The 24,302-nt window shown below is 40.3% G+C and overlaps 1 protein-coding gene across 1 annotated transcript; it reads right to left on the bottom strand.

The window, feature by feature from the left end:
- Positions 1–11,890: 11,890 nt before the first annotated feature.
- SPATA18 (spermatogenesis associated 18) lies at positions 11,891–24,202 on the bottom strand. The gene is made up of 12 exons (XM_027676373.1): positions 23,912–24,202; positions 21,755–21,860; positions 21,528–21,643; positions 20,035–20,156; positions 18,391–18,525; positions 17,510–17,744; positions 16,571–16,729; positions 15,836–16,011; positions 13,767–13,890; positions 13,349–13,417; positions 12,493–12,532; positions 11,891–12,016 (listed from the first exon to the last, which is right to left on the bottom strand). Exons 1-12 carry the CDS (start codon positions 23,996–23,998, stop codon positions 12,009–12,011), a joined length of 1,377 nt encoding a protein of 458 aa, XP_027532174.1. The 5' UTR covers positions 23,999–24,202; the 3' UTR covers positions 11,891–12,008.
- Between the last annotated feature and the right edge of the window lie 100 nt (positions 24,203–24,302).

Raw genomic sequence — 24,302 nt, 5'->3', positions numbered from 1 at the left:
AGATCAGCATTTAAGCTTCCAGCAAGGAAATTGGTACCTTGGACCCCAGAGGGAGGGAATTTCTCTTTCCTTTCTCTTTTTTTCTGTCTGGCCCTCCACTCAAATACTTACAGAGATTCATCTAAGCTACCAGAAAAACGTCCCTTGATGTCCACTGCAGGGTCCTGGGGACAGTTTCGAAGTCTCTCAGTGTTGAAACTTTCTATCATTGTTATCACTGTTAGCAGGAAGGTCGGAAAGCACTGGCCTGCTCGGCAGAGCAAGCAACAGGTGCTGTTCTCGTTTTGGTCTGAACTCTCCTTCCTGTCATACCAGGGTCAGGCTGCATTTGGCTGAACACACTCAGGTTAATTGTAGAAAGCAGTTAACAGGCACAAAGAATTATGTGTATCTTATCTAGTACTGGCATTTTATTAATTGTTCTCAAAGACTGAAGCTTTTCAGACTTTCATTTTAATTAGAAGGAACGGTTGCCAAAAGCAATTTCTCTCAGGCAACTTTCACCATTAGTTGAAGTATTAATATATCTGGTATTATTACAAAGATGGGTGAAAAAAATAAGTAAACTATAAGAACAGCCCATCTATTCAGGTTCTGGGAAGTCTCCTAGACAGCAGCTGGAGGGGAAGACCTTGCCTTGTGAGAAACCTCCTGTCCTTGGCCCAGCTGAATCTCCCAAGCAGCTTTGTTTCCTGCATGCACTCCATGCTTCAGGGAGATAAGGAGGAAGCTACCTTTAAGCCTGTTCAAAAATTAGAGAAAAGTGTACGATTACCTTCAAGAACATTTACAGATCCACTTACATTTCCAGGGTGACTTAGGGAGACTTTTAATGTAAGAGGCAATCTGCCTTTTGATCATATTCCCTCTAATCCTCCCTCCCTGCTTTTATTGCTCATAGGTATTTGTGCATGTAAACACTCATCCAGATGCCTGAGTTCTTTTTATTTATACTAGGTGACAGAGCTGTTCAAACTGCACAATACTTAGGCAGAGATAGCAATTGATGCTGTGCAACAGGAAGGTGGATGGATCCACAGCCATCTCACGGGACTAGGGAAGTACATTGCACCCAGCAGTGATAATGGTAAGGCTGCATCTGCTTTACAGTCACATCATCTGTGAAATCCAGCCCTGCTGCACATGAAAAGGTAAGAAATTGTCCCTGACCCAAAGATTTTAGTCTGCAAGAGGCAAAGAGCTGTACAGTAGATGAAATATGGAGGAAGAACCATGGGGGCAATCAACACGTCCTGTGGGTGCAGAGATTTAGATACATCAACAGGATCTTTCAATGGCAGAGGCAGCCCCATACATGTTGACTGCTTGGCTCTTACTGGTTGCATGATTCAGACAAGAAGCAATGGCATCAAATCATCCCTAGCCTGGGGAAAGTCTCATCTGATGAAGGGAACACATTTCAAAGCTCTGGATGACCTGGGACTTACAGATAAACAGCACAAATCCAGAAGCATGGCAGAATATACTTTCTCAGCGGTATTTTGTCTTTGACAAGTGCCATACTTGTATTGTGGAGGTGCCTATTATGGCTCTTGGCAAATTTAAGAGGTGGGCAAATATGATTGAGAAAAAAAGTATTTCTCAATAAATGGGAGCTGTGTTATCAATCATTCAAAAGCTAAGGAGTTAGACAACTTAGAAAATATTTTCAATTCTATTTAAAGCTCTTGCTGCAAACCATCATGTACACAAATTCCATTTTTTCGTGAAAATTTCTAGTATCTCATTCTGCTAATACTGACAGACCTGTCCATTGAATGGTACCCTATATTTCAACAAGTTTATAGTGGTACTCTTAGCATCTGTTTCTTCTCTTGACGAAATGGACATAAATAGAGCTAAGTAAGATATTTTCCTTTGTATCATCAAGCTCCAGGCAGCTCCTTTGAAACTCTGTAAGGCTGATTATTAAACTCTGCTCAGGCAGCTTAAACACAAAGCACCACCCTGCAGTAAGTTTTAGCAATAGAGGAACACACCATGATGCACTATGTCATTCACAGATACCGTTGTCATGTTATGTGTACAAACTGATGTCTAAAGTTCAGAATTTCTACAACAACCATGCCACTCATATGAAAAGCATTTAGATCTGGTAAATCAAGAGCTCACAAAAAATGTGTGGATGAATTGTGTTTTAGGGGAAAAAAGACTTGTTAGTTTGAAACAACTGAAGACAATAAAGCTTATTAATTGATCACAGATATTGACCCACTTTCCATAGAGAAAATACAATGGTACAATGAAATTGATAAATGTATGATACAAAGATCTTGTCAGGCCTTATCCTGAATACTGTGCACCATTTCTAGTCGTTTGTGCTCAAGAAAGATGAACTGAAACAGAAACATACCCAGAGCCACCCAAACAGGATAATCAAGGGAATGAAAAGCCTGTCTCCAGAGGAGATGGAAAGATTTGGTGGTTTTAATCAAGAGAAACAAAAACTAGGAGAAAATATCGTGCTCTCATCAGTAGCACAAATATCAAAGGGGGTAACAAGGACTTCTAAAGATAAAGAATCATACTGGCAGAAGAACAAAGAGATATAGCCTGGAAACAAATACTCTTGGGATGGGATTCAGAAGAGAAGCGAAATTCTGGAACAACACTGCAATACAGGATAGAGTGTGGTGCCAAAGAAACTTGCTTTTAAAACAGTAATTAATAAGATTAAGAACATTAATAAGATTAAGAACCAATGGCTGTGACAGCAGGGTTCCATCCAGCTGTACCCTGAAGGTTCAGCAGGTGCAATTGACTCTGTCTTTGAATAGAAAATGAACAGAAGGTGCAGCTGAAAGCAAGAAGTATGTTCCTGACTCACAAATTTTGCAGAATGTATTAAGAAAACCTCCATCTCAGTCATAGACAAAGGGAGTAGTGGAGCAACTTGCCAGTCAGCCATCACAACTGATCAATCACACAAAATATAACAATTTTGCAAGCTGACATTTTCTTGAACTAGATAAGAACTAGAAATAATTTTAAAAGAACAAATATTAAGAGTAGCTAATTCTCAATGTGAATTTCAGTTGGGGAGGTGTTTTTGTCATAGTAAAAGTTCTTCAAGAAGGTCAGTCAGAATATAAATACCATTCTCTTTGAATAGACTCGTGAATTTTGAAAAATTGACACCAAAACCTAAATCCAAACCAATTTCTCCAATAATGGATTGATAGTGATGTTCATCTTAAACACCATATGTCAGGATTTTCATGTCCATATCAGGAAGCAACCTTTAAAAGATCGATCAGCAAACCAATTTTCCATTTGGCATCTGTTGATACTGCTCGGATCTGTGACTTTTATACATTTATTTGGAAACCTCGCTTTGGTAATCAGGTTTTAAGACTGCAGTTGAAGCAAAAACCTTCTTTCTCTATTCTTAAGACAATAGTGCCATCTCGTGGAAAACATTCTGCTTCATGCAAAGGAGCCCGAAGCCTCTCTTCACCCAAACTCCTCGGGAGAGGATTTTTTTTTCTTTTTTCTTTTTTTTTAAGTTGGCTCCCTCAGGTTAACAAATAAGCTTTCAATTAAAATGCCCACTTTTCTGGGCACTGGGGTAAGGTTTCATAAGGTTTTTGCTCTGCTCCAAGGTGCTGTCCTACAACACATGGCTCAAGCACCCTGCTTGGGTACAGCCCAGAGGAGCCCAAGTCCTTCATCCTGGTGGGAAGATCCAATGGCCAGGAGGGAGAGCATGCAGCCCAACTCCAACTCTGCAGGCAGAGCAATGCTACTTTGCATTTCTGCATCATCCAGCAAGACCAGCCTCACTGTCCAAGTCCATGCCATGAGTCCTCAGTTCTGCTGCACATGCACTACACACTTAGTTGCCAGTCACATCTTAGCCCTGCTTCTCCTGTCAACATTTTCTGATCATTTAATATGATTTTGTGCCTCTTTACTTTTGTAATGGCTTTTTCCTTCAGTCTCTGCAGAGCCAAAACACAAAAAGCATCTCACACATCATAATCCTTTTTACATTTAAAATGCCATCTGTCTTACGGAGGCAAAACAAGAAGGATGCATCTGTTTCTTCCACAAGCAGTGGTAGAAGTGTGCCAGAAACAAGGCCCTTTTATCTAGCAAGCTCCACGTGCATGGCTCCTTGCTGAAGATGAAAACTAATTGATCCAAATCACCTTCCTTTTGCACAAGGCAGGTTTAAACAGAAACAGGTTGCCTGCTTCACACTCCAGCCTTTTCTGCAAAGTTTCTCCTCCTACCACCATGATGGTGTTCTGTGACTCCTTAAAGGCTTTAAGGGCTCTCTCATCAAAATCACAGGAGTTTGTAAGCCCATCTGGGCTCTGGTCAGTCCTCTTCTTTGTAAGAAATAAAGGTAAATCTCAGCACAGTTCTTTTTGCTAGATCCCTGATAAAGGTGGTGAGTTATGGAGCCACCAGATAGATATTAATCAGAAATAGGAATTATATAGGATCCTGTATTCACAGCAAGTTTCCTTTTGCAGTCTGCACTCACTGGTTCAAGATATGCTGAAGAATGAATGTCAGGCTGGTACTTCCATCACGCTTTTTGTTCAGCATTACAGAATCACAGAATAAGCTGAGTTGGAAGGGACCCACAAGGATCAAGTCCAACTCCTGGCCCTGCACAGTAGCATCCCTAAGAAACACACCATGTGCCCAAGATTTTGAGCCATTTATCCTCATTATCTGCTAGCTCTGCACAACGTTTGAGCTGCAAACATTGAAGAGCAAAGACTGAAGATATTTTGATTACATTGTATTTTCCCTGAAATAGGGGATAAAATATCCACGTTTAGACTGACTCCGGGACAGCTTTGAATTGAGACAGACAACATCAGCCTTCAAAGGGCTGACATGTAGGAGAAATTCTCCAGCAATCTCAAAATCTCTCACAAACATGTTCTACATTTACACCTTAGCCCAAAGGCGGTGCTTTTTCACATCCATGCAGTCTCACTTCTGCCAGTCCAATCTGCAAAGAGTTTAAATTGGCTCAAAATCTAGCCTTCTTTTTCCTAGTACTAACACTTTGACCACGATCATACTGTTCTAAAACTATTCTGTAGTAGAAGTCTTACTGGCTTTTTGACATCTATTAGAATTAATCCTTATTGTTTCTACTTTGCTGTATTTACAAGTGTAACATTATCCAGGTTTGTGATTTAGAGGGGAAGAAAAATGTTACTTAAGATAAAATAGCAAGTCATTGATTTCACATTCATGATCTGTCCTTTTATAGGGTCTTACAAGCAATTGCAGAAGTCTCTTTTTAATAAGTTATTTTGCATTTTCAGGTTAATTCCATGTAATCTTTATTTGATGCCTGCTCAGCTGGTGCTAAGAAAAAACTCAGAAGCAGTTAATAGAGGGTGAGATAAGGAAAGAGTTTAATTGTGCCAAGGCAAAAGATGTTACACGACGCGCCACCACTGTGCCTGAGATGTTACATTTTATAACAATATCTGTCCAATCCCAAGAGTGTCCACCCTGTTACTTTTGCCCTGATCCACCCCCTACCCTGCCCCCTGGGAATTGGGTCTGGGGGCTTTTCTTCATCATCTTCACCATCTTCAGAGCACAGAGGGCACAGAGTCACCTAGTTCTTGACTCTGTTCTGTGGTTTAGGTCAAGATACAAGCATTCTCCAAACAGAACAGGCCTTGCCTTGACAAGAGACTAAACATTTCTACTGGATTCGGGGGTAGGGTTGATATAGGGAGCATGGAATGGGGTAAGAGGCTTAAGGAATGTGTAAACTAAGGGGTGCTACAGAGTAGAGGGATAAGGGCTGCTGATTTTAAAATCTACCTCTACTATTTATAAAACTTATAAGGCTTACAAATATTAGAAAAATAAAAAACCATTAGGGGCTTAAGGCATCAATTGGTATGCATTCTCTGCACTGCTGAGAATAAAAAGCAGCATAGGAGCTGTTACTGTCTAACTTGACACCAAAAGCAATCTTCTATCTGACCTATAGATTTAATTGGCTATAAATAAGCAGTGCAGGCAACAAGTACAAAACAGTATATTGCAAAAAAAAAACAGACTATGGGCTGTAGAGCACAACTGAGAGGAGTAAGGTTTGTTTAACTGTTACTGGTTTGCTCTGCTTTGAAACATTATTGAAAAAAATAATCCTAGAGCTGTTTTCTCACTACCAAAACAAGTCACTGGCTGTCATTTCATTGGTTTTCTCTTTTACTTTGAGAACTCATTCTCTAGGTACTTGCTGGAGGAGTAAGATGAGATGGTCCACCAAACACTGCAAATTTGTATTACAGCAATTTTAGATCTTTGAGAATACTAGTTCTTAGTGGCATCACAGGTGTGTGCAAATCTGGAACTACCCTGCCTCTCCTACTTGTCAAGAAAAACATATACCCTTCATGTAGTCTGAGATTTCCATAACACAGACATGTCTTGGTAATTATATGTGGAAAACAAATATACACCCAATTTTTTAAAAAACTACATCTCTTTGGCCCTTGGTAATTACAAGGTTTAGAGAAAATCTTCCATTTTTTTCTCAAAACCATACTTGGGATATCTAATTGTCTTCTGTTACCACACAAGTTGCAGTTGCTCAGTTTTTCCAGAACTGTGGTGGTTTGTTTTAGTCATGAGATCAGTGCTGAAATATTGAGGTTTACTTCAAGACCATATCTGTGACCAACAGACTCTTAGAAGAGGAAATATATTGATTTCTATTTTCTCTTGTGACTTTCTTAGATAAAAACAAAGTACACCACATATATGCATGTGCCATTGTGCTCCCTTAGTTCAGTCAGAGTAGGTCTGTGAATAACTCCCTATGTACAGGATCTCTTTTTGCCCTTGTTGGTTACTAATGGGCCTAATTCCAATGAAAATATATCTGTAGAACTGGAGTCAACTCATGGGAAACAATGCTAAAGTCTGCCTGAAGTCTGATCCTGTGCCAAAGAGCCTTATGCCAAAGTCTTAAGCCACACAAGTAGAGAGGAAGTGTATGGATGTGTAAATCTGTATAAGATCCCTGAAAAGGGATCACAAAATCTGCTTCTGTAACTTAATTTCAAGGACTAAATAGTGTCAGAACTAATAAAAATATTTTTGCTCACGTTTTTACAGTAGTACTAATGAGATGTCCTGTTCCAGGGCATAGTCTGAATAAATGGATGCAGAAAGGAACTTTTCCTCTTTATATTCCAAAATTGTGGAGATGAATCTGTAGAAAGCTCCACATACCTTTGAACCATCTCACTGGAATGAGACAGCGGAATTGATGAATTACATATCAGCTCTGTTACGGGAAATCCTACGTTTCTGTGTAAAAACACAAACTCCCAAGAAGTTGCTTGTGTGGCTTGTACTTAAGGCTGGTCCTACAGATCAGGTTCTGAGAGAAAGACATTATCAGTTCTCTCAAAAACAAAAATACTGATATGAAAATAAACATTTATAATGGGAACAAACTATTTAAAGTGCCAGAATAAAATCACAGAATCATAGAATGATTTAAGGTTGGAAGAGACCTTAAAAATCATCTCATTCCAATGCCCCTGCCATGGGCAGGGACACCTTTCACCAGACCAGGTTGCTCAGAGTTCCATCCAACCTGGCCTTAAACATTTCCAGGGATGGGGTGTCAACAACTTCTCTGAACAACCTGTTTCAGTGCCTCACCACCCTCATAGGAAAGAACTTTTTCCTAAAATCTAATTGAAACCTGTCCTCCTTCAGCTTAAGGCCATTTTACCTTGTCATATCATTACATGCCCTTATAAAAGGTCCCTCTCCAGCTCTCTTGTATGCCCCTTTTAGGTACTGTAAGGCCACAATGAGGTCTCCCCAGAGCCTTCCTTCTCTTCTCCAGGCTGAACAACTCCAACTCTCTCAGCTTGTCTTCACAGAGGAGGTGCTGCTAAGCTCTAATCATCTTGGTGGCCCTCCTCTGGACTTGTTACAACATGTCAATGTCCTTCTTGTGTTGGGGTACCCAGAGCTGGATGCAGTACTCCAAGTGGGGTCTCAAGAGCAGAGTAGAGGGAGAAAATCACCTCACTCAACCTGCTGGTCATGCTTCTTTTGATGCAGCCCAGGATGTGGTTTGCTTTCTTTCTTCAATATGACACTGCAAGTGCACTGCTGAGCTATACTGAGCTTTTTGTCCACAAACACCTCCAAGTCCTTCTCCCCAGGGTTAGTCTTGATCCATTCTCCACCCAGCCTGTACTTGTGCTTGGGATTGCCCCAATGCAGGTGCAGGATTTTGTACTTTGCCTTGTTGAACTTCAAGAGATTCACAGAGGCCTACTTTTCAAGCCTGTCAAGGTCTCTCTGAAAGGCATCCTTTCCCTCCGGTCTGTCAACTGCACCACACAGCTTGGTGTCATTGGCAAACTTGCTGAGTGTGCACTCAATCCCACTTGTCCATGTCACAAAGATACTAAGAAGTGCCAGTTCCAACACCAACCCCTAAGGAACATCATTCATCACTGGTCTCTAAGTGGACATTGAGCTATTGACCACAACTCTGAGCGCAACAATCCAGTCAATTTTTTGTCCACTGATTAGTTCATCCATCAAACCCATGTCTCTCCAGTTTAAAGACAAGGGTGCCATGCAGGACAGCGTCAAATGCTTTGCACAAGTCCAGGTAGATGACATCTGTTGCCCTTCCCTCATCCACCAGTGGTGTAACCCCATCGTAGAAGGCCACCAGATTTCTCGGGCATGATATGCCTTTAGTGAAGTCATATGGGCTGTCACCAATCACCTTGTTATTTTCCATGTGCCTTAGTATAGTTTCTAGGAGGATCTGCTCCATGATCTTGCTGGGCACTGAGTTGAGACTGACCATGCCATAGTTTCCCAGGTCTTCTTTATTTCCCTTTTTTTTAAATGGGGGTTATGTTTCCCCTTCCCCAGTCAGTGGAAACTTCACTGGACTGCCATGACTTCTTAAATATGGTGAATAGTGGCTTAGCCATATCCTCAGCCAGTTCCCATGGATGTACCTCACCAGGTCTCACGGACTTGTGCACCTTCAGATTCCTTAGATGTTCTCAAACCCATTCTTCTCCTACAGCAGGCAGTTGTTCATTATGCCAATCCTTGCTTTCACCTTCTGCAACTTTGGCAATGTGGCTGGAGCACTTGCTGACAAAGACTGAGGCAAAAAAGTCATTGAATACCTCAGTCTTCTTCATGTCCTGGGCAACCAGGTCTTCTGTGTCCTTCCTGAGAGGACCCACATTTTTCCCTAGTCTTTCTTTCATCACTGATGCACCTAACAGAGCTTTTTTCTTATCCATTATGTTCTTGGCCAGATTTACTTCTGGCAGTGGTTTAGCTTTGGCTTTAGCTTTCCTAATCAGATCACTGGCTCTTGGGACAATTGCTCTGTACTCATCCTAGGTTACCTTTACCTGTTTCCATCCTCTATAAGTTACCTGTTTAAATTTGTTCAGGAGCTCCTTGTTCATCCATGCAGGTCTCCTGGTGTTGTTCCTCAATTTCCTCTTTGTAGGGATGCATTGCTCTTGAGCCTGGAGGAGACAATCCTTGACTATCATCCAGCTCTCTTGGACTCCTCTTCCCTCCAGGGCTCTATCCCACAGTACTCTACCGAGGAGCTCCTTGAAGAGACCAAAGTTTGCTCTTCTCAAGCCCAGGGTAGCGAGATTGCTTCTCACCCTTCTTGTTGCCCCAAGGATCTCAAACTCTACTCTATCCTGGTCACTGCAGTCCAGGACCAGGGCTTGGCAACACGAGGCTGCTCCTGTCTGTCTGTAGTGGGCTTCATCGGCTTGGTCTTCCTGCTCAGGTGGCCTGCAGCAGACCCCCACTACAAAATCACTTGGTGCTGTCCTTCAAGTGTTCTCCTGCTGACCTGCATACCCTCTCCAGGCCCTGGGCATCTGTTGCTGGCTTGGACGTCTAACTGGTATGAGTGGGATGACATGTGGTCCCACATCTTATCACTGTTAAATCTCTTCAGGTCTAATTTTTACACTTGAAGTTTAATAAATGCCCACAGTAAGAGATAACTGGAGAGGATTTTTTCACTGTATTTTCAACAATGACTAATCTATCAGTATGGTATGAAAGCCCATTAACTCTGACACTGAAAAGGCCTCAAGCAAATATTTCAAGCCTACAACTACTCTGTGGAACACTTTAGATATACTTTTAGTGCCAAACTATATTTTTTTTACTATATTCATTTCTAAGTAACAGTGGACACAAGAACTGTTACTGCCTTGCTAAAGCATGCACATATGCATTAATACATGCCAATAAAGTCCTGGGGACTGGTGGAGTATTGGTAGTTTATGACTGCTGTCATGTGAAAACAGGAGATTTCCTCAACCCTTAACAATTTATTTGTCTGTCAGTGCCCCAGGAAAGCCGAGACCCTTGTGTCCAATCAATCTGTCAGCATCCTGTTATTAGGACCCTTCACCAAACAGTTCCACTGGATCAGAGGGTGATTCGACTGCCCTTTTCAGGGGTCTAAGCCAACAGCATAAGGGAGTCCCCTCAGCAAGTCTTCCCACTTTATTTGAATGTGTTACCCACTGCTGGCAGCTGCCAGCACCTCTGAAGGAGTCACTCAGCTTACGGAACAACACCTTTTATTAACACAAAATTGTGACAGGTTAAGGTTCGAAGATTGCCAGTCATAATATCTGACTGCAAAAATGTACTTAATGCAATACACGAGCAAGCTCTAATCCAAATAAAAGCATTCAGCACACGTATAGTTCTTACCCAAAGACATCCCAATGGGGGAGAAGACAGGTTCAGCCCGTCGACTGATCTCAGCAGTCACGATGGAGTCTTCCCTGATTTTCTTCCCATTCTCAACTTACTTTTATACTATTTCTTTATGTTTAGGTGGAGCTTGAGTGACTTTAAAAGCAAAGCTTTTAAAGATACAGTAAAAAAAATACAGGGCACACGCCCAGAGCAGGATAGTCGTACCTTGGAGGTGGATAACTTTGGGATAGAGGTGTGTATTAATATTACAATTATGCTTTAATGAAACAAGTTCATCCGAGGAGGTTCATCCAAGGAGAGATATTTTGCCACAGGGCTTGGGTCAGCAGCAGGACATCTCCTTTTATCTCCCTTGGTTGACAGGTGGTATGTGGTCCTATCAACTACAAAGTACCACTATGTTCCTCTCTCTGCAAGGATTTCCATAGAGGGAGGTCATGGCATCTCCACTCCGCTCCACACTCCATTCCAGCCCTCGTAGCAAGTACTTATTGCTGTATGGGGAGTTATCATGGAACATGTTGACCACATTCCATCCAGGGATTAGCAGCTGCATTTTACCCTATAATTTCTGTACCATTGTAACCTCTTTTAGGATGTGAATATAACTTCTTAGTTTCCTCTAATTTCTACCCCCAGCGACTTCCACACAACTGTTCTGTGCAACTTTTGCACTGTAGTTAGAAAATGCAGTTTACCCATGGACATATTTAAAAGGCTGATGTGTGAGACCTGCACATCCTTAGATTATTGCTATTTTCTAAAATTGTAAAGAAGCACCAAATAATTACATAGTTTTCAAGTAACAGCTTACCTCAACATTCTGCAACATTCCCCACTTAGGTTATATTAAACATCAAGTTTAATCAAAATTATCACGGTAAACTGCAACATTTGGAATATGTGGACAACCTTCTAGATACAATAATTCAATCTCTACCTGCAGGATTACATCACGGGTTCCTCAGTGCTTTGCAAATTTTGCCAAATGATCATGATCATGTATTGCATGCACTTTTTTTTTTTAATTGGAAGGGTCAAATTAGTTTGTCAAATTATAAATAAGCCTTCTATAGTTCTAAAAAACACACTGAACACAAACTCCATTTGAACTGACAATTGCCATTCATATTATTCAGAGATTTGAGGTATTCCTGAAGAGAATAGGCACTAGTGAAGTTGTTGGATCCAGATGTACTGAACCACAGGAACATATTTAGTTAACACCCTATGGAAGAAAAAGGTACATTTTAGTACAACTATATTTTCTAAATCTCTAAATTGGCTTGGCTTCAAGATAGGTACACATTCATACTGTCTGAAAGCCCTCACTTCCATGTCTCCACTTAGCAATCTCTTTGGAATTTGAAAGGCATGTAGCCAGCAGGTGTGCAGCTAACTGCCTCTTGTGTAGGGAAGGGAGCAAGTTTTGCTTACTACAGAACTGGCCACAATGAAGGCAACCAGCAGAGAGAACTCATGACAGTGGTCTGAGTAGAGTGAAAAAACAAGCCCTCCTCCAAGTCAGAAATTTCAGCCTTTTTCCACACACACGAAAGAAAGGGACTGCCCATTTTAAAAATAAGACTTAGACAAGTATTTTAGAGTTCAAGACCTTCAGCATGTTATTTTGTCTCTTTGCTTAATCATTCAAAGACTTAATGCGAAAACCATGAGTCCTTATGAGCTAATATGCCCACTTACTTCTGCTCCTCAGTGGTGAAAAACTGCGGCTTCGAAATGACTGCAAGACAAAGAGAAAGGACACTCAGGTATGCTAAAAAACTGCACCCAAGAAAACCTCCTGGGGCCCCATCAACATTCAGAAAACTTGCACATGTCTATCAATGCAGCTCCACTGCTACAAAGTCAAGTTCAACAACTTTCTAGTTTTTTTCACACCCCACACACGCACAAAAAAGTGAGCCATACCCAAAGCCTCTCATATTTTCAATATTCACATTTTAAGTTGAGGGCACCCATGTCAATTTAATAAGATGGGCTAAAAATTAGAAAAATATATGTGTTTTTTACAGAAATAATTAAAAATGTTGTGTAACTATACCATACACAGAACTCTGCTAAGGTTTCACATATCTTATCAGCACCACCTCAGGTCTTCCCCTTCTGCTCACCCTATAGTTCTTTTCTGTTCCACTCTGGCATTAGAGAGTAAATTTAGGTTACTAATTCCAGGAGGCACAAACTATGTGCTGTATATGTACTGCAAGATGACTAAAACATTTCCAAATTACGCAATTAGTTATTCTGAAGGGTACTGAAGCAAGGGGGAGTAGGGGCAAATCATTCTAAGATACTGCATGAGAAGTAGATTACAGTTAAATTCTCAGAAGTATCAACTGTGTATCTCCACTGACCATTATACCAGGCAATAACTATCTGTCAGTTCAGCTTCACCTCATTCAAGACCTTCAAGCAAAGGTATTTATTCCCAATGTTAAAATGTACATGTGGCACATCAGCTTTTTTAATAGGTTGCCTACATTCCTAGTTAAAATACTTGATTTGTTAATACTATAAGCATTCAGCTGAGGCTTACGTGACTAGACAGGAGACGACGGGTGCTACAGCTGCAGCTTCTGCTTCTAAGTTTACTTCTGCGAAAGCACTACAAGAGAAGAGTTTGACAAATCTCTTTTGAGAGAGAGGGTTTAATAAAGACAGACTCTGCAAGCAGACTTGCCATGCTGGAGACAAGGCTTGAGGACAGAGAGGAAACACAGTAAACTTTCTCCTTAGAACAGGCTCTGCCAATAATCATACACCTGCATAATTAATACATTAAGGAAAATGGAACTATTCATCCTAAATAAAGGATGAGGCACTAAAACCTAACTGATATTTGACATACAACTCCACCCACACAGGGAACAGTTAAGAACTTATCTTTTTAAATTTTAAAAACAGTGCTGAAATCCAATGACTTCCCTTAACATAATCCTTAACAAAATACGTACCAGAGACACTCTTTTAGTGACTACCTCTCCCTTCACAATTACAATACCATCTTCCACCAGAGCAGGCCATACGTGATAGGCCACAAAGGCAGCTGTGAAATCTGAGTCAGGACTACGATAGTACCTGTTGAAACACAGAGTACAAGAAATGTCTGCATATAAGTGCCAAAAGATAAATATGTTTCAAATCATAAATGTTGATAAAAAGCAGAATACTAGCTATAGCTCTAATATCTTTCTTGACAATTTTTCCATATCTCAAAAATAAGTATTCTTTAAGTGATCCTGTAAAGGAAATGCACTTGTAAGATAGATTTATCAGGACCTATTGTTTACTTATACTGACAGGCACTCCAATAAAGCCATCTCACACTTCAGGAGACCAGCAGACCATATTTTTGCATAAGCCCAATACAAGCCAGGGCCCCTGTGTCCACTGATATAACAAATCTTCTGAGCAGCAATTTGGCAGGCATAGTCATCCCATCTTCCTGAAATATCTTGCTAAAACAAGACTCCTATAAAGGATATTATAGAAATACTCTATATCAACTATAAAGGTACATCTTAGTATCTTATGAGACATGAGGCAACTTTATTAGCAAGATCCTCAGATATTGACAATGAAACTGTGACATTTTAGCTAAGAAAAATTAATTCAAGGGCCTATGTTAACATACCAGGTATATATTACCTCAATAAGTCTGGAATATTGGTTAAATAATGAAGTCTCTGGCTTTGTGGATTCAAGCTCAAAACAAATACAAAATAACAGAAGTAAAAAATAGCAATGCATCTACACTTCAGCAATGTATTACATAGCAAGTTATATTAAAACAATATTGCTAACATAGGCATGAAGCAAGGCACAGGGTGTGATGAGGTTTGGGCAGCCCTTTATAGAATGGTATCACACATAACTAACAGAGATATTTTAATTTCTACAAGTTTTGCTCCATCTCTGTGTACCACATATACACACTATACATGTAAACATATATATGCTACATTTATCTATATAGATGGATAGATAAGAGTATGTGTCTCCTGCAGCAGTCCGTAAAAACATATTACACTTGTTTTTTGAAGGCCACACACAGCAAGTAGGTGGAGAAAGCATCCCCAGACTATACCATTGCTTTGTTGCCTTCTTAATTCAGCCAATAGCTTTGGGCATCAAGCAGCTAACTGCCCAGTATTCAGACAGGATCATTGAGCAGTCCTGTATGACTTGCACTTTCCTGTTGAAAGGCTACTTTCATCTTATCTATTTCTTTCGTTGGCTTCTCAAGCACTTCCTCACCTGTGTTCCATTCTATTTTAAATTATTATTAGAAACCTCTTTATTGATCTAGGGGATTTTTTTTTTGCTTTTGAGAGCATTTTTTGTTTGAGTTATCAATCCTATTAATTTTCTAGAAGGCATGGAAGCACCCTATAGTTCTCTGGCAGCTAACAAAGGAGCCAGCCCTGACCCTATAGAAAAAACAATGTTATGGTGTGATTTTTTTTTTAAACAAAATTCCCTTTCTTAAAGTCATTCTTCTTTCTGCTCAGCTCTAAACCAGAAGAGATGGGAGCATATTAGCATTCATATGCTGTACAGCAGCCACAGCCTGGAGGTCGCAGTAAACACATTGACGATCTTGGTAGCAGACACCAATTGCCAGATCTCAGTAAACATGACTTTTACACAATAGGCCAGAAAGGAGGAATAAAGATGCAAATATTTGTTAAAAGGCAGGTAGAGACTAAACATGGAAAGGAAAGCTGATAATAATTTTCCTCTTAAATGATAAATTAAATACGTTCTAGAGACTGAAGTTTATCCAGAAAATTGCTCTGCTGTTCATTAAAAAAAAACCTGTTAACACTTGTCTACATCCTGGCATTTACACACTATCATAAAACCTTAAAGACATACCAAATTAACTATAAATCAGGAATATTTGCCCAAAATTAATGTTTAGCAATCTTAAATCTTTATATTAATTAAGGAACAAGTAGACTATACAACCTGATGGATTTTTTTAATAATAAGAATCTAACTGAATTTTAAGAGTTCTTACTTGCTCTCATTGAAAAGTTCTCCATCAATACCAAAGGCAACATCAAGAGGAGGAATGAGTGTCTGCATTGAAAAAGCCAAACAGCACAACTCTTGAATCAAAGTGCTGAGCACGATGAAATCAATTTCTGGTGGAAATGAAATCTTTGGGTTGATGTTCATAGAGCGAATTACTTCCTGAAAATAAACATATTTGAGTAATTTTCACTCACAAACAATTTCATTCACAGGAAAGTATGGAAACCCATCCTAAATATGCCTCTCAGCTTTCTACATTTAAAAATCAGTATCAGAAGCTCACAGTAATTGCCTTAGACTATTTCAGAAAATAATAGCTTCAGAAAGAATGTACTGTTATTTCAGAAATTAAGTATGAGCTGCATTATTGACATAAATCTTAGGAAGGAGATGCAGCTTTTCAATAGAAAACAAAATTCAAGAAAAATGTGAAATTTAGCTTACATTTATTTGATTAACACAGTTACACTGTATCTTCAAAAATATTATTCTTGCAGACAGAGAAATTCTAGTCACAGAAAAATAAAACAAGCGATTACTAGCCCATACTTATACCAGTCCTAGCAATATTATTTTGGAAAGTACACTGCTACAAGACAAAATCCATATGATAACTTTTTTCTTCTTCAGGTTACAGTGCATTTCTAGTTTACACATTCTGAATTTAACAGCTCCTGAAATAGATCAACATGTCATTTCCCCACTGCCGTTGACCTACCTTGACACTGGCATGAACATCATACTCATCCTTGTGGCAAACTATATAATCCAGCACAGCGTCTTCAAGTGATTCAGGCCCCGAGTGACTTAGAGACAGAGCCTCTTTTACATGTATTTTGAACTTCCAGTAGGCCATCTTTGCTGCATAAAAAGATTCCTACAAACATAAAGAACATCTAGTTAAATCCAGAAGACTGAAATTAATTTTTTATCAGTTATCTGAGAAAATGAACTTAACTCAGTATCATCATCATAAGGAGAAATAAAAAACACTGCTGTAAAAGGGAAAGTTAACTCATCTGGAAGGAATTCTCTGATTGAGTGTAACTTCTTTGCAGAAGACAGGATTGAAAAGATTCCCATCTAACCATCTACATTTGCATAGGATTCCATCACGCACCCATGATCAATACAACCACATTCAAAGATATCAAGAGTAATAGCATTTTACATGCCATAGCCCAACACACCAGACAGGAACTCTTCTTGTTTGTCAGGAAAAAAGGTTGAATTAGAGAGTGTAAACTGAATGACAGTTGGAAAAAACCTCCAGTAAGTTAAATGTGCTTGGGATCACACATATTAAGAGACACAATGTCTCTCTGACTCAGGTATGTACTACATCATTTTTATAGAAAAGAAGATCAAGTACAGAAAAGATGAAAACAAATTTCTTCAGACTGAGCTCATAGTAAATATGAGGTATGTAGGTAGTTTCAAGGGACACAACAAAATTAGAAAAGCACACAGCTACAGGCAAGAGGAAAGCATGCTATGGAAAAATTCTTATCTTTGTACTGTTGTAGTATATAATGTAGTATTCCCAAAAGAATTCATCTAAATAAGGCAGTGTTAATCAGTGCAGGAATCAGCTACTTTTCAGAACTATTCAGTCATCTTATACACTGTAAAATAAGAAATATTATTTCTTTCTTACCACAGCTGCAGTGTATATTATCCTCTGCACCATCTCCACGTCACTGATGTAAGTCCTCAAAAGGGTCTCTGCATCGAAGCGTTCCTGAGCATAAATGAAACCAAAGCGAGCCACCAGGCAGGCGCGACGGGAAGCGTTGATGTGCCTGGCTCGGCCGGGTGACCAGCTCTTCGGGCGAAGGGAACACTGTGACTTGGCCCCACTGCGTCTGTAAGGAGAGCGGCTCCGTGCGAGCCTACAACAGACACGTAAAGAAGCTTGAGGTCAATTCACCGTCCTCAGACGTTTTTCCCTAGCATAGAGTTTTGAGTCAATTTAATTTTTATCAAGGTGAGCTAAGATTTTGAGCCAATGCAATTAGAGAAGCTGCAGCTGTTTAGTCTAATATGAAGGCATTTGTATCAACATATTTTATGGGCTAAAACATAAACAGTAAAAATAAAGTATTTCCTAAAGTGTGTACAGACAAGCACTTTGTTCTGGGGAAACACACTTCTAACCCGTAATAATTTGGAGATTTGTTCCTCTTTCCGTACTTTGACTGAAGTCAAACAAGTGCGAATATAACAAGTTCTGCCCTGTAATAGTACAGTGTTCAGAGGACTCATCAAAAAAAAACCCTAACCATTTCTTTTTATTCCATACAGTTGCTGTCAATGTATTTTTCAAAGCTGCACTATTTGCTGTTTTGTCTAAAACTTAACTGCTTTAAATTAAAATATTTGGGCACTAGGAGAAATCAGCCAGAGTTTATGTTCCCTCATAACAAAGTGCAAAAGCTCAACTTTTGTTTATTCTTCAGTTTCAAATGAGGAGGGAATTCATGCTACCTAACATGAACAATTTCTATAACTCAGTGACTTCTCTAATAACTCCTCTACCTGCTCTGGAGAACAGACTTTTGGGCATCCAGGATAGTAATCTCATCCCGCAGCATTTGAATTTGATGCTCATAGTCATTCAGACGCTCTAACTTCTTCAGGGCATCCTCCTCTTCGGTACGGGAAGTGTTCAGACTTAATCACACAGAATAAAGTCAGTCACAAGATGCCCTTCTATCAGTGTAAACCATCTATCAATTAATCCTCATCATCAAAAAAAAGGAGCAGAAAAAGAGGAACATTTTTGAGCAAACTCCTTATGCTGAAATACAGGAAAAATCAAGAATTCAAAAAAGCATACTCCAAAGCAGACTCTTAAAAATGTAAAAGTGTACTGTAGCAGGAGAGTGGATACACCACACTCTATGTAACAGGAGAAATCACTCAATAACACCGGGTGTCCTTATGCTAGCTCAGATGATGAGGTCTAAAAGAAACTGTTTTCTTTCTCATATTTAAGATTTTAACTAAACCAGCTCAGTTTTCTTTCCAAAGGAAGATTAAGAACCTAAGTATTTTCTCTATGGGGTACTAGGGCTCTTTTCTTCGCTGGAATGTAGTAGTCAGTCAAAGGGTATCACCAATGAAGTTATTCAAGTAATATCAAAAGCTAATGATTCTTCTCCTGCTGGCCCCAAGAGAAGCAGTGTTTCTTAAACATTGGCAGGCAACCAGTTAAACAAGTTTATCTTCTGTCCTTTATTCTTACTTAGTATTAAAAAGTATCTCAACGTCTCTGCTTTCTCTCCCAATACAGGTATTACTGTTGTTTCCTCTTTCCAAAAGTGTAGGGGGGAGAAGGATGCTTTCTATTTACTTGTAAGGTATTCAGTCTGTCCTTTTCTTTACCGAAGGATCCTGGTGAGATTTTTGGGGATCTGAACCAATGAAAGCTGTAACACTTATCAGTCAACAAGCTTCCTCTTCCGGCTTTTTAAGGAGCAGGCTGACTGAGAGGACCACAGTAATAAGATGAGCAACATCTGCTAAGAGGAAAGACTGTCCAATCCCATGGACACCCTTAGTCAGCTCCTTCAGGAAGGACTTCTAGCTAAGTACTAGTAAAAGAGGGCTAAAGAATTCTACTATAAAGAACAACTCAGAAAGAAAAGTAGATTTGGAAAGATGAGTTCTAAAGGTAGGTATGGGGAAAATTCAAACTGATAGTCTTGGAAACATTCCATAAGGACATGAAATTACATCACTTATTGTACTGATCCAAGACCTGTGAACATTTATTGTTCTCACGCTAATAGGATGCACAAGAAGCCACTTGGAGCTATCTCTAAAATGGCCCTGGAACTGGTATTAACCACACAAATTTGTATCTGAAGCAATTTAGTAATTTTGAGACTACAGTGCTCCACAAAGTATGTTTTATGTAATTAGGCAAAAACTGTTCAGTCCTAGTCACTTAGCAAAACCTAACAATTCAATTTATAAATGTGTGTATGACTGTAGCATTTGTAGCCCACTTTGGATACATACATACACAATATACAGCCTAGATACATTTTGAAGCTCTGATTGTAAGCCAGACATGAAACATTTTACAAATCTCCATCAGTATTTAGATGTCAAGAGAAAAATGTGGCTTGTTGAAAAACAAAAAGCAAATAAAAGAAACACAGTTAATTTCCCTACTCTTGTTCCATCTGGTTGATCTGCAGACGAGTTGAAGTCAGTTTTTCCTCCAGGTCTTGCAGTGGACAAGTCTCAGGTGTGGTGTCCAGTTCTCTCAGCTGCATCTCACTCCCAACTGAATCCTACCAGGAAACACAAAGTCACACTGTTTGAATGTACTACCTTACAGAATCCCTCAGCAATATACTAGAGAATTATCAGCAGATGTATTTCTAAAGATTTCAGTAATGACCATTTCTAGAGAAACTGAGAAGAAAAGCAATCACATACTGTCTAGAGACATAAGCAATCCCTTCCAGGCACACCAAACAGAGGCTCAATTATGTTAAGAAAAATATTTACTTTTTTTTTACCTCATGATAGAACTTATGGAAGGTCTGTATATGCAGATTTACTGCTTGTATACACATCATCAGAACAAAGCATTCTGCAGATGTGTTGCACAGTTAGTCAACTTCTGATTGGCTATATCACCAACTCAAGTAAACTTTTTGGTAATTCATGTTCACAAAGGAACAGAAAAAGTTATTAGAACAGAGGAGGCAAGTATTGTCATTCCAGAAAGCTCACTACTACACATGCAGTTCTGTCTTTAACAATCTACAAAGTTGCCTGATACTACTGGAATTAAATAAGTAATTGTGTAGCAGGCTCTTCTTTAAATTTTGAATGTCACATGCAATGACAAACCTGTTACTGGCACACCTGGTGTACTGTCATTTAATAACATCATTATTTTATATTTTGGGGTTTTGGCAGAATCTTGCTCCTGCATTATACTAGAATCTGACTCTTATGGGATATCACTTTTCATTTGTGCTTATTTTAACTGTGAAATATTTTGACAGAGGAGGTACAAAAATGAGAAATTAGAAAACATGGAGACATCACTGTTAAACCTCAGGATTCTGAGTATTTTCCCACAGTCTACATTGGCCAATGTTCCTATTTTCTTTCAAAGCAGAAAACCACAACAGATCTATCTTTTCTGCCAAACTGTTAATACTACAATCCTTTCAGTAAATATCAAATACATACTAACTCCAAATATCACAGCAGGAATGTGGTGGTATCATGATGGACATGAGCACTTTTTATTTAACCCTTCTGGAAATAATGTTAGGATAGCCCAAGACTTTTTCCTTCAAAAAAAAATAAAGGGAGTTCACAGACTAATGTATGCACACTTTCAGCTTACATGTGTATTTTCACATAGTGTTAGGTTTTTCTAATACAGATATGGCCTAAATATTTCTATGATGTCTCTGCATATGTAAACATAGCAAATCTTTACTGATGAAAGGAAAACAGTACAATAACACAGACTTCTTTTACAATGCAAATTCCTATATAATAGCATGCATGTCTCCAAAGGTGTCTCCGTGAGCAACTAAGAATGTATTACATTAAGTAAAATCTGGTAGGGAGGTTATTATTAACAGAAGTCATTAAAGTTCGTCTGCAGGTATAAATTCACATGGTAATATGCATACCTGAGTGACGGAGAGATTGTTCTCAAAGCTCTTTCCTGAAGTAGCACAGTTAAAACAAGTCCCCAGCTGTGGTAAGAGACGGTTTTTTATTGTTTCTGCACCTTCATTATTACCATCTAAGAAAATACATACATTAAGAAATTGTGAGAATACTTACAGAAAGAGCCAGAGTTTGAAAAAATGTCACATGTGAAAAGTGTTAGTAATTAAACAAGGCACTGATTTACCTTCTCGAGATGTTTCATTGAGAATTGTGAAGAGCTGTTTTTGAATCTTGGTGTTCAATTCTAATATTTCACAACATCGGTTCAGATTCTCACCAGAGGAATTAATCTGTAAATTAATGTGTATTACTATATCTGTGGGGTTTTCTTACTTCAAGTTATTCCTGTTACGATCATGACATTTTTTCCCCTATAATTGCATCTTCACAACCTTTTCTTACTACATCCTCTAGAATACTCATCTGTTTTAAGGTTCACATTGTTAACAGGCAAATGAACAACATCAAACTTCTATCACTATCAGGACTTATATCACCCAGTTAATTCACTACCTGAGAAAACTTCTTTATGAATGGGGAAGGAAGTTGCAATCACAAATGCCTCTAAAAGAAGAATCATTATAATTGTGGATCTGAGTTGAAACCATTCAACAGTTATTAAAATAACAATATAGCAGATTGTTGGATGAAAAGTAAAACATATTAGTCCAAAATCTGGTTTTCCATATTAGCTAAAATAATACATATAAGGCTATTATCTTGCTTTGTCAGCAGTCACATGAGGCCTCCATGCAATTTCATCTGATTTTTAAGAGTTACGAACTGAAAAAAATACTGAAGAAGGGGCAAAATCCAGCACTATGCCTAGGAAACAGCAAAATTACACTACTTTCAAGAAATGCAATTTTGAAAAGGAGTAGGATACTACTGCACCTGCCAGGAGAACACATAGTTTGTACCTGCTTCCTTAATCTTTATCTGTAGCCTGCATAGCACCTTCCACATAGATCACCCTGTAGGTTTTCAGGCTCTAATGACACCATATGGGTTTTACAAGCTTCCAAAACAGCTGAAATTCTCATTCATGTCCGTGTCAGCTTGCATTTTGATTGCTGCAACATGCTTTCCTCTGGCCTTGGGGAGCACAGTCAACCTGCTCACCTCCACCAGAACACGGCTGCAAAGTGCATTTTTCCAGTTCATTACAGCGACATAACACCCATGGTGCTTCCATCTGCCACCTCCTCTTTTTCTGCACCAGCAGCCTGAAGCTGTTCATGTTCATTGCCCAAGACCTCAGAGAGTACCTACAACTCACTTATCACAGAGAATTCATCTCCCACTACTCCTCAGCCCTTCTGAGGTCTACCTGCACCATCCATTTGCAAGATTGTAAAATGCATTCCACTGCTCTTCCTGCTCTGGCATTCTCTGTGGTAGCTTTATCAGCTACTCTCAAAATACTTAAAACTCTTCTTTGCCACAAATCCCACAGAGAGTTACACTGGCTATTAACATCCTGTAACTCCTACCTACCACAAAGTAAAAAAAATATTTAATTTCCCTTGAAAAGGCTAGATCTCTGCTCAACACCTTTTCTTATCAACAACAGTACGCAGTAGGTGGTTAAAGGTTCGTGACCAAATCAACTATCCGTCTCCTGAAGCTAATGAAACCTAGGGATGCACGAGTGAGAACTCTGTCAAGATTTTTTCCACTGAGAAAAGTCACAGTTGTGAAGTCTTGGGTTCCTTCAACTCATCTTTCGCTAAGTTTACATCTTCTCTACTGTTTCTACTGTTGCACTTCCTCAGTCCCCTGTTATCGCTGACTCCTCCGTGGAGGAGCCACCAGCAGCCTTCTCCTCACCCACACCCGAAACTCTTCCCTCACTCCCACTTCCCTCCTTCAGAAGCCCTTTGGAAGCCGTGCTGTCTTGCAGGAGCCTCTCAGCTCTAAGAGGTTTCCCATCCAGAACAGCTGGATGCCGGATAACCCGTTCTCACTTTCAGCACCCTTTTTCCTCACGTTCTCCTGACTGTTCCCGGGCTAAGAGCGATTCCTTTTGCACACACCCTGACCCGCGGTCCTTCCACCTGCTGGTCTCCACCACAACGTTCAGCTATGCTCCAGACACAGCCAGTGCCGCTCAAACCTTGCTTTTAACCTCCAGCTCTTGCTTTCACGGAACCTTGTCACGGGCAAAAAGCCAAACAGCTGAAGCTGGAAGTGCTTAAAAAGTGTTGGAACCGTGGTAACCAGGTGCGCGTGCGGGGCAGCACTCCCAAACCGGCCTCTGGGACACCGAGCGGCGGCCGCTCCCCGCTCCGCGTCCCGCCGTCACCGCGGGAACCCGGCCCCGAGGAGCGGCAGGACCCACCTCATAGTCCTGCTGCCAGCTCTCCAGCTTCTCCTGCAGTGCCCGGGCGCTCCCCGCGCCCACCAGATTCCTTAAGTCCTCGGCCATGGCCGGCGGTCAGCTCGCTCCCGGGAGTGGGGCAGGATGTGCTGCGCTGATTTTTCTGTCCCTCCGGGAGCGCTTCTCGGGCGGCGCGGGTGGAACGAAGATGTTACAGCCGGCCCGGACCCTCTGCCCTGGGCTGGGCCGCGGCAGCCGCGGTGGTGACGCGCGGGACGGCCCGTGGCGGCGGCGGTGCCACGGCAACGCTGCGGGGGGGGCGGTGGCCGCCCTGGAGCGGGCCCGGCCCGCGGCCGCCGGGCGGCGCCGCCGGGTAACGCCTGAGGGCACGGGCCGCGGGGACCCGCCCGCT

The sequence above is a fragment of the Neopelma chrysocephalum genome, unplaced genomic scaffold, assembly GCF_003984885.1.
Source record: "Neopelma chrysocephalum unplaced genomic scaffold, ASM398488v2 Primary Assembly neopelma1_42, whole genome shotgun sequence".
Classification (NCBI taxonomy): domain Eukaryota; kingdom Metazoa; phylum Chordata; class Aves; order Passeriformes; family Pipridae; genus Neopelma; species Neopelma chrysocephalum.
Note: the sequence above shows the minus strand (reverse complement) of the source record. Positions and strands in the feature narration are given on the sequence as shown.

What these genes read in the sequence shown, in the direction of transcription:
- SPATA18 (XM_027676373.1), bottom strand. Translation starts at nt 23,998, where the DNA reads ATGGCCGAGGACTTAAGGAATCTGGTGGGCGCGGGGAGCGCCCGGGCA. An exon ending in AAGTCTGTTCTCCAGAGCAG is followed by an intron (nt 17,745 to 18,390) that starts GTAGAGGAGTTA and finishes TGTCTGTTGTAG; the next exon opens with GCTCGCACGGAGCCGCTCTC. An exon ending in TCACTAAAAGAGTGTCTCTG is followed by an intron (nt 13,418 to 13,766) that starts GTACGTATTTTG and finishes CTTCTCTTGTAG; the next exon opens with TGCTTTCGCAGAAGTAAACT.